Below are 19659 nucleotides of genomic sequence, written 5' to 3'. Positions count from 1 at the left end.
TCCCCCAAGAGATCCGATTCAAATATTTTTGTTTGCTGGACAAGAGATGTCTTCCTTCACCATGTGCAGGTACTGGACAAACTATAGTAAAAGTTTATTTTTGTTTGATTTTTTTTTTTTTCCACAAAACTGATTCTAAAACAGGAAAAACAAATTTTGTGCACAAGCAGGGTTATAAAATTCTCACCTTTAATCAGTTCAAAAAGTTCACAACAAAGTAACACCTTGAGAAGGGAAATTCGCCGTCAGAGATTGGGTGCTTATTTGGATTTATACATTCTTTCTTAATTAAACTCGTTGGCAATTTATATGCTCTGTGGACAAAAAGCCTTTTGTTTATCTGGACAGAACTCAAACAGGTACAAATGAAAAATGCAAAAATACAAAATTAAATGTAAACCCAAATTTAATTTTCAATTTGCTCTATTGGGTAGTGTCTTGAAGCACTACTGCATGGTAAACAATCTAAATTAGTACATTTCAAAATCCTGAAAGCCATCTGAGTTAAACAGGAGTTGTTATAAAGATGCAACCGACCAAGAACCCATAAATACCTCCGCCACTGCCGTAAAACATCCCATTAATGAAGGCTCACAAATGAGCAACAATCCTCTTAGAGGAAAACAAAACGCTGATGTCGACTGAGCGACAGCACACACGCGCACACACCCACAATAACAAAACAAAACAATATAATAAAGAGGAAAGAAAATGTTCCCATGGTATTAAAGATGCTATACAATTGGGATGATATGCACATATTCGGTTTCGCCTTCCCTGAAAAACCTCCTGCGGGCAGCAGTCCAGTTTTTAAGTGAAGCTTAACTCATGAGCAACAGATGCTGAAGCACAAAGCAGCATCTCTCAGCCTTCATTCATTTTCCATTAGATTCACATTCTCCCACAATGCTGTGGGGCGCCAAATGAGCGGTGCGTGCGCCGCTAGAAGACCACTTCCTCACCTGTCACAACACCGGTCCACAAGCCTTACGCAGACTTTTTATTCCCCGCGAACACCCAGCTCGGACTGTATTTATATTTATATATCAACAAATATGTGTAAGAAAGGAAGAACTGGAAAACAGAATGAGGGAGGAAACAAAATCAAGATGGTTAAATCGTCCTAATTGTTACAACTTTTATCATGCAGGTCTGGGATGGACCAGAGACCAACAGAACATTACTGTAGAATAACAGCTGTGGAAGGTTAATACACAAAAAGTCTCCATACAAAATGCAGATTATGTAAAAAGGGCCACAGGGTGACACGGTAATCATTTACATAGTATTGGCATTATTTTGGTCAACAAACATCCAAAAGGACAGCCCGCTCTGCAGAGGCCGAGCTGCCTCACATACACAATGTGCCTCTCTTGGGTTTTGTTGTTTGCTGTGATTAGGGTTTTTGTTTGTTTTTGTTTGTCTGGATACTGTACAAGTTTGGTTGAGCTGGGGCTCAGTCGCACATCTCCTCTGGGATCTCGTGAGGGTTGAGGATGCCCGGCACCGACATCTGGATCTTGTGTTTCTCTTCTTGGGCCTGACGGAGCGACGCCTCTCTCTCCTCTAGGAACAGGTCTGAGGTGTCCTCGCCTGCAAATTCCTGAAGTGACAAAACAGGAAAACTCAGATCAGCCCTCAGATCTGCATTTTTCGACCCTGCAGGACTGACTGGCTCTTATAGTTTAAAGATAATGTTCATCTTAAACTCCATTCAGACTAATAACGCAGGGCTCCAAATTAACCTTTTTGATAACTAGCTGATGGAGTTTGTAGATTCCATCGGTTCCTGGCCACTTTTGGGGGGAAAAATAATTGTTATTGCAACTTATTTAATTTAAGCCTACATTTTTCTTGCATTTTTTAAAAAAAATTAAAATGCTGAAGAAAACAACTTTAAATGTCCTTGTTTCTAGACAGGAACCAAGTAACTTAAAACCAGTTACTAACCAGTTGCATTCTTTACACCATCTAACTACATTTCAGTCTTTCCTACTGAGTTTAAATTTGTGTCCTCATTCAGTTGCACTCTTTCACCTCAAATGATGCGTTTCTGACTTGCTTTGATTGTACTGTACAATTTATTATGTACATTTCTGCAGCAGTCGCTGCGTCACTTTACAGCACTGACCAGTTTGAACGTGCACCACCACTGACTGACTTTTACTGGTTGGAGAGAGCTCAGAGAATAGACAAGATGAATGACGAATACAGAATTAGTCATTGTTTGGGGCACTTCAGTAAGAATCTACTTTCAGACAACAGCACTGCATCACAGTGCTGTACAGACACTCGTATGTAAGACATCACCAATTCATCGCTCACCAAAGTTACTTGTAATTAATACCTCCCAATGTGAATTTTAGCCTGCATTTGGTGGGTTGGCATTTGTTAATTTAGAGCTCTCTCATATAAAGGTAAGATATTTGCAAAATGTTTCAAACTTCAATAAGAGTATCTGATTTTGCAACAAAGATTTAACTGAACTCTTCTGGTTCCTAAACAGGCTCATCTGCTGGGACTTTATTCCCACAATAAAGGTTTTCGAGCATGTCTTTGTGGGAAATGTTATTTATTAAAACAGTAGCTAAGAAGTTAGCTACAGCTCTGCCCAACCTGACTCAGTCCACTCTTCCATCTGCAGACGGAGCTGATATACTGGATTTTTTTTTTTTTTACTGGGAAGAAAATCTTACAGACAGCTACCGCAGCTGAAGCTGGGACGATGTAGGTGATCAGTACACTCAAAGAGCTCACCTTTATCTGCACCAGGAAGTCCCTCAGGTGCTCTTTGAAGGCAGGAATGTCCTGGTTTAAACTGAACAGCCCCGTCACAAACACCTTCACCTGCGCACTAACACACACAAACACACACACATTCATGAATGATGTTGAGCATATGTGTCTCCCACCGCAGCAGAGAGGTGTTCACGTTCACTCACTCTTGTAGGTGGGGGAAAGCCGTCTTGAGCAGGTTGGCCACGTATTCCTGGATGAAGACCTGGTTGTTGGTGGGGTTGGTGGGGTTCAGTGCCGTGGTGATCTTCCCCTCTTCCACCAAGTTGAACATGTAGGCCAGGATGGACGCATGCATCGTCAGTCCTGATCGAGACACACCAACACACACTTTTACTGGAGAAAATGTTCTCTGGAATTCATTTCCGTTTCCCTGCTGAACATCCAGATCTTAAATTAGTCTCCATACGCCTGTGTTACATTTGTGTGACCTCACCTGCAGTGTGTGACGTGTCAGTGACCACAGAGAAGATGTGCTGCAGGATATCACAGAAATACGTCTGGTAGAAACTCTGAGCTGCAGTCTCCTCCTGGGCCACGTTCTGCAGCATCGTGTAGAGAATCTGCAGGCCTGAATGAGCAGAAACAGAACAAATATCAGATAAAAACACACAAGTTCAAATGAAGGAATATTACAGGAGTCAATTGTCTGAGTGACATTAATATTAGAGGGAAATTTTTGCTCGGTGTGAAAACAAACAGTTTGATTCATCGTACCAGTGTCAGCCACATTCCTCATGGTGTGTTTGAAGGCCCAGATGATGGAGTCCAACACCAGCTTGAACTGGGCCGGGGGGATGGCGAGGAATGCAGGGAAGCAGTGAGAGTTTACAGCTTGGAGTAGGTAGAAGAAGTGGGTCCTGTGCTCTGGATACTCTTCAAAGTTCTGAGAAAACACAGAATAACATGTTTCTCCTATAAAGCAGAATCATGTAACGGTCTGATTCAGTTTTCCACTGACTGGACAGAGAATAATATAATAATAATAATTTTATGAACAGTTTCATTTGAACCTGTCTGAATAAATTGATCAAATCTTTATTCAATTCAAACAGGAGTCACACAGCATGTGAACGCTGCCGGGCAGGTTCTGTCTGGCTGAAATACAGCAACAAACAGCTGCAGACAACAGATTTTTCACCTGTAATCTGTTTTTGTTCCCAGCTGGTTGCTGCTGGAAGGAAATCTTTTGAGCCTAGAACAGCTGGATTACAACTACCGTTGAAATAAATGATGTGATATAAGTATCCTTAAAGTGAAAAAGATGAAATCCATAAACTAAATTTGCTGAATTAAAGCGCTACTGACATCAAGCAGTTTGCCATAAATGGCTGTGACATTAACCCGCTCGTCACTGGGTCTCACCTTGTTGATCATGTTCAGGGTGCACTCGAAGACAGCGTCAAAAATCTGGGGAATCTCACTGGTGATGTGGCCCCCCAGCTTATTGACGATGGTTGCCATGGTGCTGAGGACCTCAGGCTCACGGGCCGCGGGGACATTACGTTGGTAGTCTATCAGGACGGCATCCAAAAGCGGTGGAACAAAGTTCTCTCCGACCTGGAAACAAGATTTTGGATCAGCTGGAAGCAAAATCACCACCATAACTCCAGATGATTAATTTTTACACGTTTTACTGAACGGTAGCAAAGACAAAGAATACAGCGGCTGTTTGCTGAAAATCTGTTTAAAGCTCATTCTTTTGCAAACTTAGGGTCAGTGTAAGTTCGGGAATGACAGGTCTGTGTTCACAGCAGTGACTATACAAACTGGACGTGTCAGAACCACTTCTCACCATCTGAGGGTCGTTTGATCGGCTGACCCATCCAGAGATCAGTTTCAGCGTCTCTCGTTTCACAGTTCTCATGCTCCGGATCAGCGGCTGTTTCGTCACCATCTCACCTGCAACACAAGGAACAAAAAAAGTGAGCTGTGCACACTGGTGCTCCAGGGCAACCTGATCTATGACTTGTGAAGTCAAACCAAAGAGCTTCAGGGATTTTCTAACATGGCGATGCTTCAAGCACATTGTACAAGCATTAGCTTGTGCAGCTCTGTTCTCATAGAAACAACACATGCAGGTGAATATAAAAGATTTTTCTTCAACATGTGGTATGCTTTTTGTTGGGACATCACATCCAGATGACGGTGTAGTGTGGAAGCTCGGGACAGGAGGGCTGTGCTGCTTTGGCTCATCACTACAACAGGCCTCCATCGCTCCAGGACATTTTAGAAACAGTACACACCCACAACACATCCTCTTCACACTACTGCTGCTGGAAAAGCACTACACAAGTGTGAAGTCAACGATGGTAAAACACAAATAGCTTCTTCAGACAGTCCATGAGGTCCCTGAACGGCAAAATAAAGTCCCTTCCTCTACACATACACACATTTTTATTTTCATACAATCCGTTTCAAGGCAGAACCGATGGCATCAGGAAAAAATTAATTGCTTGTTGTGTTTTAATTAGTATATTTTAAAAAAGTGAATCTACAGAGAGTCGCCATGCAGCATCGTGATCAGCTGTTACCGTTTGTCTGAATGGCAGCAGAGATGTTCTCGCTGAGGCACTTGTAGACGTTGAGCATGTCCAGGTAAATCCGCCCCAGCTGGATGACGAAGGGGTGTCCCACGGCTTTGCAGGCTCTGACGTTGGTCTTCAAGATGCTGCCGAGCTGTTTGACAGTTTCTGGGTCCTTCAGGATGTCCACGTTCTAAAAGCAAACGGGAGCAGATGAACGATTTAAACAATATGTTCAACTGAAACATAAATGACATGCTGACTTTTTATTTTTTTACCTTGGTGGCCTGCTGGATGATGCTGTCCCACACTTGATTAGGAAGCAGCATATATTTTTCTATTAGGTGCTCCTGAACAGCCTGGTCTGTCTGGGCCCCAATCATATAACCCACAGCCTCGTAAAACGTGTGAACCTGCACACAAAACGCAAACAAAGAGCACGCCTTATGAAGAGTGATGCAAAAGGAACATGAATCTGTGATATAACACCTGTCTGCTGACCTGTTGAGGCTGGAGGTCACAGATGATGGTGTTGATGTTGTTTAGAATCTCGTCGATGAATGGCATCACCTCTCCCACCTGCACCTGAATGAAATGACGTCTGCACTTTTGGGCTATCTTGATGAAGGTGTCACATGCCATGTCCTGAACTCCATCATGGGTTTCTGATGGAGAGGGAATAGATAAGGCAATTCAAATTAAATAAAATATAAATTCAATTTAAAAACAAAATCAATTTTAAAAAATTCTCACCATGCATGAATTCAAAGAGTTTGTTGACCACAGTTTTGAGGAACTTCCAGTGGGCTCTCAGAAAGCGTGGGTATTGGCCGACAATGTACATGATGTTTGAGGCGATGATGGCCTTGTTGTCCTTTCCTCGCTTCTGCTCACACAGACCCAGCAGATCCTGAAAATAACAAATAAGCATCAACATTACATCCATGTAAACGCAAAACTTCATCCATTTGGTACACCTGCTTTTTCCAATGCAGAGTTGCAAAGGGTTAGAGCCTTTCCCAGCTACTAGGCCAAAGGCAGGGTACACCTAGACAGCTCACCAGTCTATGAAATGAAAATTAAATGAAAAAAACTTTGTTAATCCCCAAAGGGAAATTCAATAATTTATATATAAGTATATCATTTATATATAAAGTATACCTTTTATAAAATATAAATCTATAAATAAATACTTGAAATATTTTACTTAAAATACTTAAAATATTTTGATAAATAAATACTTTAGTATATAAAGTATACATCTATAAATAAAGTATACCATTTATATATAAATGGTATTTTATAGATAATAAGTTATAATAACTTGTGAAATTATCACAAGGCCAACACAGACACAAACACACTCAGTCACTTCTAGGGGGAATTTAGAGACATGATTAATGTTTTGACTGTGGGAAGAATCTGGAGAGAAAGCACGCATACACATGGAGGGCATGCAAAATCCTAACAGGGCCTCGCTCTAAGCGTGCTAACTACTAAACTACCATGTAGGCCAAAAACACAAAACCTAAGCGTATAATTTGCTACTTGCCAGTAAGCGAAACAAAGTCTGATACATTCAGACTGGAAGTTACAGAACCAATAAGTCTGCTGGGATATTTTTGTTACTTTCTTTTCATCTGCACAATTTAAATTCTTTTCTTTTCTTTTTTTTTTACCTTAATGACAGTGACCAAGAACCTCTTCTCATCCTCCTCGTGCATGGCTCCACTGATGGATCCGATGGCCCAGCACAGCGTGTTCAGGTTCTTCCAGGACCACTCGGTGCCGTTCACCTGGTTGTGAAGCTTCTCCGTCATTATGCGTTCTGTGTCTGCGTAGTCCAGGTGAGTCAGGTAGACTGTAGGACAGAGTAACACATTTCTGTTATCAGCCTGTGTACAGCAAAGCTCAACACAGTTAAATCTGAGCCGAATGTGTCCAGGCAACCTGAACAACCAATTTTTATTTTTCCAACTCATCTAACCTGGATGTCGTAGGACTGGGGATCGGGGCTCTGGAGTGCAACCAAAGAAGTGTAAAGTACATTAATGTTTTGTCTTTGTTGCACTGGTATGCCAAACATTTTTCAGTTATAGGTGAAGGCGTTATCTCCCGAATGTCTGTCTGTGTATGCTGTGTTAATTCCCTGCTCATGTCCTCACAAAGAGGGAAAAAAACAAAACATAGGAACATACCACTTCAATTCTCAGATCATAACACTGGCTTCCTGTGAGCAGAAGAATAGATTCTGAACTGTTTCTGCGGGTTTACAAGGCTCTAAATGCCTTGGTCCAGAATATGTAGCTGACCTGCTGACGCCATGTGAGCCACAGAGACTTCCTAAGGTCATCTGGGTCAAGTTTGCTTTCCATCCTGACAGTTTATTGCTTCTGCTCACAGTATCAGGAACAAACTAACAGAAAACCTGAAGTTTGATTCAAGTCTGAGGTGTTTGTTGGTATAATCAGATCTAAAAACTCTTATTAGCCACCGCTTTTAATAGTTTTTCCCCTTCTGTTTTTTACTGAATATTTTACATGTACCAGATTTTCCCACTGATGTTTATTATCATTGGCAATTCACTATATGTGTTATTCTGTCCTTCATTTTTATTTTAGCTTGTTCTGTTTCATTTCTTTCATTCTTTTCAATTTGCTGAAATTATTTAATTTCTATTGTATTTTTTTTTTTTTTTTTTTTTTCCTATGCAAATTGCTTTTAATGTTTTATGTAAAAGGCACTAAATTGCTTTGTAGATTAAAAATGGAACAGAAATAAACCCAGGGTCAAAAAAAAGAGAAAATTAAAAAGACTAATGTCTGACTAATGCGTGCAACCAGCACACAATGACCTATATAAAGTTGTCAAATGTTCCTGATTCCTTTCCTGACACCTGCCATGACTCTGAGGAAACAATCTATGATTCCACAATGTGGAAAACTTGGATGAAATTCCAGAATCCGACAATGAAACTGGAATCAATTGTAAAACGGGGAATTTGCTTATATGTGAGAGTATAAAAAGCTAGCTCAGAGTTTAATTCATTTTGATCACTGCAGCCTCCCGATGGTTCCCAGAAGCTGTCCAAAACTTAAGAAATGCAACTGGCTATTTTCCTGAACCTCATTTTGTCCGTAATGGTTTACAGAAACATTGCTGTAAATAGGTAATGATGACAAAAGAAATTCTTAACTCCTTAATAAAATAAAGTGAACTAATGGATTGCCGATGACAAGGTTGGAATGAAGAGGTTAAAATGCATTTTGTGATGCAGAGTGTAACACTGAAAATTTGGGTGCATCAAAATGTTAGTGACATGGATCAGTGAAACTAATGCAAAATGTTAGTTCTTAACAAAAAATAAATAATTATAACAGAACAGCTGGAGGAAATCCAAACGAAGGACGCACAACGCAAAAGTACTTGTGGTTATGTCATAGAAGCTGGAGACCAATGAGAGCTAACAAGAGGATGTGAACCCCCATTAGTAAGTCATACCGAGGGTTTCCCTCATGTTCTTGTACAGATTGATGGAATCTGTGTCCTTCATGAACTCTCTGACCACTTCCCCCTGGTCATTCTCCACCACCAGGACCTCCTCCGGCTTGGCCATCCGACTAACCATCAGCAGACGCACCTGTCACAACACATAAAGTAACTTGTCAGCGCCTAAAGCAACTCACTGCTTTGAGTGACACATACGGTCTACATGTGTAATATGCTCTATAAATGTAATGGAATGTGAAATATTACCATCAGGGGAGAAAAGAAATGTTTAGACTACATAACTGAAAGCTGATTTTTCAGTAACAGTAACTAGTGACTCCTCTGGCACAACTGCAGCGGCCACCTGTCTCTGGACGGTGCCAACTGATTCTAGTGACTGTGAGCTAAGAAGCCATAGTTTCCCAGAAGTGAAACTGCTTTGCACCCTGAGCGTCAGAAATGACTCTGAAAGCAGTTTTAATAAATTAAAAGAATAAATCATCCGAAATTTTGGCTGTCAGCATTGCTGAAACGGTTAGATTTTGCATTATTTTACAGTAATAAAGCAGTTAAGTTGAATAAAGATGACATTACCTTGGAGAGAACAGGGAGGTAGAGCTGTCTCCGTGGCGGCACGTCAAAGTGCTGGTTGCCAGAGAGTAGAGGGGATGTAGACGTGGAGAATGGACTCTCTCTGTAAAGCTCAGCAGCCAAGTGGTTCCAATACTCAAGGCAAATTTTGAAGATCTCTGTCTCTTCTACCTCGGATACCAAGAGCATGTAGTGGAGGGCCTGAACGAGCACAGAGGAACAATAACACAATCAGTGTTACCCAGGGAACTAAAGCATCTTTCTTCCTGTAGGACGAGTAATGAGGAATATGGTCTGTGTGAGTGAAAACACATCGCACCTCCATTAATGTCTCTCTGAGGTTGAGCCGCTTCTCAATGAGCTGCCCATGCTCTTTAAGGAAAGTACACAGGAACAGGCTGAGGTTCTGAATAAAGTTCTGCTCGTCATCCTTCCCGTTGGCGTAAGCCAGCCGAATGTTGGTGTTCAGGGGCAGCATCTGAAAGGCAAAGTTATAAACTCCACTCAGAGCCTGAGAAAGGGGGAAAATGCCACTTATTTAATCTGAATCCACAATCCCACTCACCTGCTTCAGCTGACACATAGTCAGTGTGAAGAGGGTAACAAACTGCTCCTCGTACTGGCTGACGCTCACACCAGCGATCTCCGTCAGGCACTTCAGCGTCACGTTGCGGAACATGGGGACGTTCAGGAACTGTGGACCATTCAGGCAGGTTTTTAGTACATTTAGTATCTTCATCACAAGGCCTATTTTTTGTGTGACATAACCATAATAAATTAGTTTATCTTGACAACTACAGGGGCTGTGTGTGGTCTTGGTCTCAAAAAAAAGAAGTGAACCTTAAGACAGAATATCACAGAAAGAATGAATACTTTACTATATAACCTTCCCCATCATGGAAACTACCAGGACCTTTATGTTTCAACTCAAAAGGCAGAGACACTGAACACATTACCAGAGTTTTTCAGGACTAGCATAAAACTTGTGACCACTAAAAAAAAAAACAAGACACAGTTTATGCTTTTGCTATTTCCTTTGTTTGGTACTCTTTGGCTGCTAGCTTACAGAAGTTTTGTCCTACAGTGACAGGAACATTTTTCCCATATAATTGCTTTGGGTTTGAACAGCATTTTGTTTGGATGGCAATGCTTGGTACTCTTTCAACAGAGTTCAAACTGACATGCTACATGTTAGCATTGATGCTTACTAGCTTATGCAAATGTCTTCTGTACTCCATACATGAGGAGAAAACTTCAGCGTCTTCTGGACAATAAAAAACATCTCCTTCATAATACCCTGGCAGGACAGAAGAGCAGCTGCAGTGAGAGACTGATCTCTCTTCAATGCAGGACTGAGAGGTTCAGAAGGTCCTTCATTCCAGCCGCAATTAGACTCTTCAATATTAATCTTTAATTTAATCTTTTATTTTATTTTTTTTTTTTTTTTAAAGGAGCTGTCGGAACGCCCTGAATTTTCCCCCTGGGAATAAATAAGTATCTATCTATCTATCTGTCATGCTGTTCAATCTGTACGGTGGTGTTTTCAGAGTCAGTTACAGGGCATGTTTGTGTATCCACACCTTATACACCAACGTGCTGATCAGTTTGGTTTCAAAGATGTATCCCAGTGGAATCCAGTTGAGGAAACGGAGGAGAGTCTCCAGGGTGGCGTGGACCAGAGGGGCATTCTGGGAATTTTCCTAAAGCAGAACCAAGGATGTAAATATCTTAAAAACATAAACGTCTATCCAACATTATTAAAATATTCATGCAGTTATGAGAGTAAAATGGAGATAAACGTACCATAACAAACTGACAGAGCTGGAATATTTGGGAGAACTCGTTGCACATGCTGAAAGAAAGAAGAAGGTTTGCATCTGACACAGTATACATGTGAAACTTTCCTCTGGTTTTGGAGGCGAGGTTTGAAATAACAGAATAATGAAAACATGTCCGAGGTGGTTTCTGATGGTGCTGACCTGTCTTTTAGGTGCTTGGCTTTGACTTGAGTCATCTGACCACTGGAGAAGTCAAACACCTCTTCACTGAGCAGCTTCAAAATGACCATGTTGTTCTGACAAAGACTCTCACTGGTGCGACTTGCTCCTACTATGTCACTGATGAAGGTGGGCCAGTGTTTGGGCCACTCTTGCTTCAGGATCTGCGGAAACAGGGAAAACAAACATGCTGGTGTTAGATGAATCAATATGAGGAATGTGGGATCTGACCATGAAAAACTGAGCAGATGAAAGAGACAACTGCTTAAAAGTAAAAGTAAAATCTCACAAATTGATAAAGATGCAGGACAGAAGCCAATTCTGCTCTCACACAATTTACACTTTCACTTTAAAAGCAGCATCCTGACTGAGAAAACGGGAATCTGGAGCTTTTACATCCTTCAAAGCTATTGCGTTAGCTCAGCAGACACAAGTGATGACTCACTCTCACTGGTGATAATGCAAAGTCACTCTTGTAGTTGTTGATCCAGTCATTCCCTCAGAGACGTGTCCAAATGTTTTTCCACATGCCATGGTGGATAAAACCCACTGCAATTTCCTTTTAGTTAATTTTTTTTACTATACGTGTCCGTACTCACAGAGAGTATTATTTTAATTATCTGCATGTGTATATCCCTGAGTATACACAAACATTTTCCTCTGCAGATTTTCACCTAAATAGGATTGTTTCCTCATTTGAGATGTTCCATTTAAGTAAGAAATCAGGAGATGGACAGCTTTAGAAGAGCATGCAGATGGCTTATGAGAATCAACTCCTCAATAATTAAGACTTTGTGTTTATTTTAATACAGGACATATTTTTGGGGGAGGGAGTTATGTTTTGGACCCTTAAGTTTGATTATATAAAATTGCCTATAGAAGCTCACATTTTAAATTATCATGAAAAAAACATTTTTCAGCCTATGATGCCCAATTATTTGGAAAAAATTATTGTATGATGGTATAAATACATAATGGCCAACACAAATGATAAAACTGATTATTAACAGTAAAGAAACTGTTTTTTTGTTTGTTTTTTTTTTAACCACAGTTTTTATGCTACCATTTACCCCCCAAAAAAACTCCAACTCTGCTTGTTTTTGGCACCCCATGCACCAAAATGTCTTGGCTTTATTCCAGTCAGAGGATCATTATTTGTGCTCTTCTAAGACAGATTACTTTCTTGTCCTTTGTTCCTGACTGAATATTTCCATCAATTTAAAAACATCTGACTGGTTGAAACTTTGACAGGTATGGCTTCATCATATTTTTCAGATCCAAACAGAGGTTTCTTAGCAACCAAATAGTGATAGCAAAATTATTTTCATTATAAAAAAAGTTATAAATAATGGTGTTATCATGGATCCTTCATTGTGGATTTACTATGCAGTGTCTACATTTAGCGGCTGACTTGGAGGGGAAGCCTCCTGGAGGGGATATAAATGTCTGTAAAACTTATATAGATCACCTAAAGTTTAAGCTGTACATCACAATTACCCCATGTAGCTGCACAAATACTGTTCCAAAAAATTGTTGACAATATTAATAGCATTTCTTGGAGGCATCATCAATCTATTGAGGTTGTAGGGATTAATAATGTGTTGAACAACTCTTAACTTTGCTTGATGCAGTCAATTGAAATGATAGTGCCCTGGTACGCCAGCAATCTAGTGGAATTACAAGACTAAAAAGTGAACAGAAACATTCAGGCCAGTAAAAAGACATGCAGCTAACTTCACCTGCAGGTACAGGTATAAATAACTATTTCTGTTCACATATGGTCTCAATGAGACATCACTGTTACTTGACAACCCTGCCCACTGTGTTGTCTGGCTCATTTAAATATTGGAGTTTCCCACATGCAGATCTGCTGGTCAATGCGTGTTAAAACTCCTGCCTGCAGAGCACGAGGAAACGCATCCAGATGAACCTACTCATAGTGACATCTATGCTCCACCACTAATCAGTTAATAGCTCTTTAAACAACCCCTGCTGCTGTTTTATAGGCACTTTTAATCCATTATTCACACCTACATTTGCTCCTTTTCCTGCAAACTAACCAGTGATGGGACTTTAAGAATCAGAAAGCTGTCGTGCATCATCGCCTTGTGCAACACATTTTTGTGACAGACACATATAGTTTGGTAAATTTGGTACTGTGATCTCAGTGCTGTTAATGCCTTTGTATTCATTTGTAATTTTAGTAAACTCTCAATGAGTTTAACGTAAGAAGCTGGTTGAAGCACAGTGCTGTAGTATCACAAAACTCTTCCTATCCGGGTGGAAATCATTCAAAATGATTGTTGCTTTTTTTCTTTGCACCTCTCAACAACACTTCCCATACATGCAACAATGTGGGGTTAAGAAAACATTCCAGTTTAAAGCAGAGCACAGTGAAGTGGCTCTCACAGCTGGTGTAACTACAGCAAAGATGCTTGGTATGGATAATCCTTCCACAATAACAGCGCAGAGACTGGTTTTCATCACCCTCAATGTAAAAGGTCCATCACTATAAAAATAGCTCATGGGTAATGATCAAATTGTAGATAAGATCAAGACCTGTTTCCTAAACAACTACTTTTATAATGTGATTTCTAGGAAGTAGCAGGTTGCAGAGATGACACATCAACACACCACCAGATCAAAATATGCAAGCTGGGGAAAGAAAAACAACCTTTCTGATGCTTGTAGTCCCAAGATTTAGCAGAGGATTTTAGTAATACAAATGGCTTACAATGTGGGGTGTTTTTTTTTACATTAAAACTTACCTGAACAAGGATCATGTTCAGCTTTCCAATGTACACTTTTTCTTTCTAAAAACATGGAAATGACAAACAGTTAGTCTTTGAGAGTCACTTTCTTCCCATTATTAACAATCTCATTTGTAACTGAATAGAAAAGCAAGACAGGAAAAAGAAATTGTGAGGCTTAATGGCTAAACATAAGCCCCCTGGTTTTGAGGCATGTTTTTAGGATTTATTGTAGTCCTGTGATGCCATCACCTCTGAAGAAAGTTAATGTGTTTGTGCAAGACATGTTGGAAGCGGTACTCTACTAACAAAACTTTAGAGATATTTACCTTTTGAGTGGAATTTAGAAAATATGTAAAAAGTTCATGCTATACTGATATTATATCAGAACTGTACGATCTTAAATAAGAACCAGTTAATGATCTTTTCCATCTCAAGCAATTGATTGAAAGAAAATCTAACAACGGTGTTAAGAATACAACAGCTTCAAATGTTAATGTTTAAAACACTTCCTATGTGTTACGTGTGGTCTGGGTCAGATCATGTCAAAATGTAAACAGCATGATGAAGAGGACGGCTGACATACAAGCTGGTATAGAACCAGAACAATTCGGACACATTCACATCAGCCTTTTTGATCTGAACCCAAGTCCGTTTGCTCGGAAAGTCCGCTTCATTTAAAGTGGAACTATTATGTGCATTTCAGGCTAATTTATTTTTAATTCTGAGACCAGAAGGGCTGGGATTGATCAGAGTTATTGTCACAAATCGCTTTATTTACTTCAGACCAACCCTCTCCGTAGACTGTCAGATCAGCCTGTGGGCAAAACGAGTGGATTGAGACTCTTCCACATTAAGCCCCGCCTCCCGCCACTGCACTACATCGGGAGCGCGCACCGCACCTGCTTTCGCCGTCATTGTAACGTCTCATAAACAGAAGGATTAGGCTAATATGAACTCAATAAAAAAACAAAATACAATGTCAACACATAGTATACAGCCCTACATGTTGGAACCTGAATCAGACCCTGAAAACGAAGTGGAAAACAGCAACCCACAGCAATGAATGCAGCAGGATGTCTCTCTTTGGTAAACTCACCAGTCATCGTTGGAAATAACTTTATCCCACGTTTTCCACCCGCCTGATGTATTTGTACATGCCCTTGTTAACCAGTAGAAGGTAACCAATCACTGACCCTTATCCCCCGGGACGTCACGAGGATTTCGAAGTAGAAAAAAACTCTCTAAAACGATGCATTTTTCGTCGCCATGGAAACCGAACGGAGAGCGTGCTGGAACTCAAACTCAAACGTGCGTTTAGGTGATAAAAAACAGTGTCGTTCACATGTCTGATGAGGATTCAACACTGTAACACTGTAGATAGCTCAGAAAACTCCAAATACCATAATAGGACCCCTTTAAGGAAACGTGAATGCACCAAACAAATTCTGACGCAGACTGTCTGCCTACAAAGGCAAGTCTCGGTCCGAATCAAGTGGACCAAATACAGGAAGCGTACTACAGAAAATTTACTTCCTCCATATGGCCGAAGTATTGCATTGTGGGTAAATACATAGTGATCGCGTGAAGAGTCCTCTGCTTTGTCTGTTTTTCATACTGCGCTTATTGTTGCAGAGTATTTCTGCAGTATACTTGCATCAGACAACTAAAAACCCAAAACAGCCATAATTTCATCTTCATGGAGAGAACAGGATTTTCTTCTTTACGTGCATCTTGTCCTCTCTTTTGTTGAATACTAGTGCAGTGCCACCTTTGTTTGGAATGAGGATATATTATTGTAAAGGTTTGGCTCGTTTGACCAAAGTGCAGCATGAACACGATATCTGTCAGCATGGATACACACCCCTACAACTGAGCCGAGTCACCAATCGAACTGAGTCTAGTGAACTGTCCTAATGTGAATGCATCATTACTGGCCATTTATACAGTTTAGATACTTTTTTGTGGTTAATCACCTTGTCAGAGAACGGCGTGTTATGCAATGAGGGCTTAGACATTGAAAAGTTGTACATGTCTATTCAAAAGGTTGGACAAACTTAAAGTAAACCTGTGAAAGGTTATAGTGCATTTACATTCATCTTGACATCACACAAAAAGCTGAATATACGTTTTGTGATTAGTGTATATGAATCATAAATCTGGTTAATCTTAATGGCATCAGATATCAATAAACCATGGCATATTATGCTTCTTCAAGCTGGCCAAAATATTTATAGAATCACTGCATCAAAGAAAATTCAGTTTAAATCCAGTCTGCTGAAACAGGTTCAAATCAACCATGCACACGTCTGTCAAGTTGAATTTCACGTGTCACGTTTAGCAGACTTAAACATTGATGCAAACAGAAGGAAACATGTCTGGAAAGCTGCTCTGCTGGCAAAGAGACAAATACTAGCATTGTTTTTAGCCAGTGACACCAGCTCCTCATCATTTTATCTTTTCACTCCAGTAACTTTCAGCAGATCTGTGTCTCACTATCTCACCTCTTATTGAAAAAACATGTTTTCTTCAAACAACTCATTACAGTTCCACAATTCATTTATTATTAGATAATCACTTACAGTTAGTTTTTTTGCCTTCATTCGGACTTTAATAAACTTATTATTGGCATTGCAAATATCAGACTATTTGAAAAAATCTTCACTAAGTTTCACTTACAACTAAATGAAACTTAGTAACATTTCTGCCTTCCTGTTTATATGCAACATTAGTGCCTTTTAGTCAAATGCAACTATCTGGAAAAAAAAATGCAAGAAAGGTGTTAATTGACATAAACAAACTACAATTCCTGACAGTCGGAGGACTCAGGGTGGCTGAAAAGGCGAGAGAAGCTGCTGAAGTTACCCTATCATACTAGGGCTTCCTGGACACACAACTAGTTAACCTCGTGCAACATTTAGAGGGAAAAAAACTGATCTGCAAATACCAGCTGACTGAACACGGCCAGGGTTCAGAAGGACACGAAAAGCTGCCAAATCTTTTTCATCACTCATCTACTTCTAATTTCAGAGAAGATATTAAACTTTAGACAAAACTTAAGTTGCATGCGCCTTAATTATAATATCATGAGTAAGTCCTTCACTGACACAGCCAACTGTTCCACAAATAATAAAAACTGATTAAGAATAAATTTTAATATTTAACTCACCTCTACATTTGTAGCATCTGATGAAGTCTTGATAATGAGTCCAACAACATACTTTTTTATACCTGATGAATAAACAAAAACATCAGAGGAAGAGTTTAAACATGCACCAATAAGTGATCTATGTCAACATATACTGACATGACGAGTTGCCTGGAGCACATTATGCAGTAGCCTTGACACATTCGACTGGTTTTGCTACATGTGCCAGTCTTATCCTACATTTGCACACTTATTAAAAAAGGTGTGGTCCTCCATTTGCATACTGTTGCAGAGCCAATTGGTGAACTCATGGATGTGGGCTGCAACTACCACTGAACTTGGTAGGGCAAAAAGAAAAAAAACGTTTGGTTCAGTGGAAGTTACATTTCCCTTGACATTTCTCACAGTCAAGACTGAATGTAAGCAGAGCACCTTGAAAAACACTGTTTTCAGCTCCCTCGCATTTGCTGCTCGACTGTAGCTGTACTGAAATGATGCACTGGGGTGTAGTGAGAGAAGCCGGAAACGAGGTAATACTCTGACACAAGGGGGGAAAAGACATACTTGCCGGTCGCCCTGCACTGGGTTTGCCACTTGAACAAAATTCAGGCATCTACGGTCAGAAGCAGGCAAGTCTTAGGTCAATGGGAAAAAATAAATTTTGAGCAAAATTATAGAAGAATGGAGGGAGGCAGAATCAACTGATTTGACAATGATTATTAATTTTATTTCATCATCATTGTTTTTATTTGTTTCCTTGTTTGTGTGTATTTTTAAAACAAAATCAAAGGCAATTTTCTGCCAACTCTGATTTGAATCTCTTAAAATAATCTAAATATAAACTCTTTAAGCTGTAGATGCTGTAAAACTAACTTAGGAAAACAAGGAAAGGCTGATGAATGCAATTGGCAATTAGGCAACAATTAAAGTTTGGACATTCAACACCTCATTTTGCTGTCACTACCACATAAAAACACCAATAACTGCAACATGCTGCATCGTTTGATGTTATTTAAATAAATAAAACATGTTTATGAATAATCAGTGAAAATCAGTTTTTTTTCCAGTTTTAAAGTGTCAGAACAGAAAATCTCTAGTGTTGGCAGCTTTTAATAATCAACCAATCCCTCATCCCTCAACACCCTATACGTAAGGTTACACAAATAGGCTCAAATGCCACAAAATCCTCAATAAAAAAAAAAAAAAAAATTTTTTTAAAAAACAAACCCTAAACTTTAAACTCTAAAAATAAATTGCACAAACCTTTAGCGTTTTATGCAACTCAGATATAAAAAAAAAAAACAAAAAAACAACTATGTTCTTTTTCTTTAAAAGAAGCTCCACAAAAACCAAAAAACCATAGTTGGCTGTATTTTGTTTTGGTCATTTCCTCTCTAAACTAGCTGCTCAAGTGCAAAATCAAACCTCTTTGCAGCAGCCAGGGTACGCCAGTCGAGCAGAAAACAGACCAGCATGCTTTGTGAGGGAATGCGCTTCAACATGGCAACCGCACATCACAACCAGCACCAACTGAAGCAGTACTTCTGGAAGTTGTACAACAAAATAAACTTACCTTCACACTGATTCCGGGGCAGGATCTTCCATCTGGTTTTGATGACCGTTTCCAGTATCTGAAGAGCATAGTACTGCAACATGCAAAGTGGGGGCAGCATTAGGATAAAGCTAGAATATTTAAAGCACTGCATAACTTTAAAGTAAACCAAAAACAGTATGAAGCTGACCAGCTTGAATAAGATTTTTTTTTCTAAACTGTACTGAATCCTAACTTTCATGCAGATTTTGTATTGTGCGCATAATTCACTTTTCCCCTCTCTTTCCTTGTCTTTTCCAGCAGCATTGAGCTGGAACACTGCAGAAGTCCTGCTGTTTCTCCCAGCATCACACCAGACAGCAGAAAAAAAAAGGCCAACACATTACCCAGGTTTGGCACAGATTGCTCAAGTGTGAGTCTAATGGCCTGAAGGGCAAGGCTTCTGTTAAAACTTTTTTCACTAGGCTGCACAAACCATGTAGGGTTAGGTACCCACAACTTTCTCCCCCATAAACTGTAGCCGTATTACTGAAAGAGTTCAAAATTGTTCAAATTAGATCAGAGTTTTGTTTGTGACACCTGAAAGCAAAGTCAGGACCGGCTGTGTTTCTGTCGACCTCACTGGTTTGGCATGTGTCATGCAGGTGTGACGTTTAGTGTATTACAGACTGGAGCTGGAACTCAAAACATGTAGCCAAGGTCAAGAAGACAGCAGAGGAAACTGTGAAATGTGACTATCACTCAAACACTAGCCCATGTACTAAGACAAAGAATGTACTGTAGCATAGTTACAACAGTATAAATGCATGGC

The 19659-nt window shown here is 39.9% G+C and overlaps 1 protein-coding gene across 3 annotated transcripts in view; it reads right to left on the bottom strand.

Moving 5' to 3' along the window:
• Window positions 1-205: 205 nt before the first annotated feature.
• Window positions 206-19659, bottom strand: part of xpo1b (exportin 1 b) — a 24227-nt gene continuing 4773 nt past the window's right edge. Inside the window, exons 1-23 of one of the 3 annotated variants that reach the window (XM_079249016.1) lie at window positions 19039-19120; window positions 18870-18942; window positions 17318-17379; window positions 14167-14211; window positions 11381-11562; window positions 11205-11253; window positions 10982-11101; window positions 9967-10095; window positions 9721-9879; window positions 9405-9602; window positions 8823-8961; window positions 7001-7182; window positions 6075-6231; window positions 5823-5986; window positions 5600-5734; window positions 5331-5514; window positions 4592-4698; window positions 4162-4356; window positions 3514-3682; window positions 3233-3367; window positions 2943-3102; window positions 2758-2854; window positions 206-1603 (exon numbers count right to left, since the gene is read on the bottom strand). In XM_079249016.1, the coding sequence (XP_079105142.1) occupies window positions 1457-1603; window positions 2758-2854; window positions 2943-3102; window positions 3233-3367; window positions 3514-3682; window positions 4162-4356; window positions 4592-4698; window positions 5331-5514; window positions 5600-5734; window positions 5823-5986; window positions 6075-6231; window positions 7001-7182; window positions 8823-8961; window positions 9405-9602; window positions 9721-9879; window positions 9967-10095; window positions 10982-11101; window positions 11205-11253; window positions 11381-11562; window positions 14167-14211; window positions 17318-17379; window positions 18870-18942; window positions 19039-19089 (3039 nt within the window). In that variant the 5' untranslated portion in view covers window positions 19090-19120 and the 3' untranslated portion in view covers window positions 206-1456. Of the gene's footprint in view, window positions 1604-2757; window positions 2855-2942; window positions 3103-3232; window positions 3368-3513; window positions 3683-4161; window positions 4357-4591; window positions 4699-5330; window positions 5515-5599; window positions 5735-5822; window positions 5987-6074; window positions 6232-7000; window positions 7183-8822; window positions 8962-9404; window positions 9603-9720; window positions 9880-9966; window positions 10096-10981; window positions 11102-11204; window positions 11254-11380; window positions 11563-14166; window positions 14212-14940; window positions 15073-17317; window positions 17380-18869; window positions 18943-19038; window positions 19121-19659 lie in introns of those variants that run through there. The other 2 variants (XM_079249015.1, XM_079249017.1) reach the window with 2 other exon arrangements.

Source organism: Telmatherina bonti (assembly GCF_933228915.1).
Source record: "Telmatherina bonti genome assembly, chromosome: 11".
NCBI classification, from domain to species: domain Eukaryota; kingdom Metazoa; phylum Chordata; class Actinopteri; order Atheriniformes; family Telmatherinidae; genus Telmatherina; species Telmatherina bonti.
Note: the sequence above shows the minus strand (reverse complement) of the source record. Positions and strands in the feature narration are given on the sequence as shown.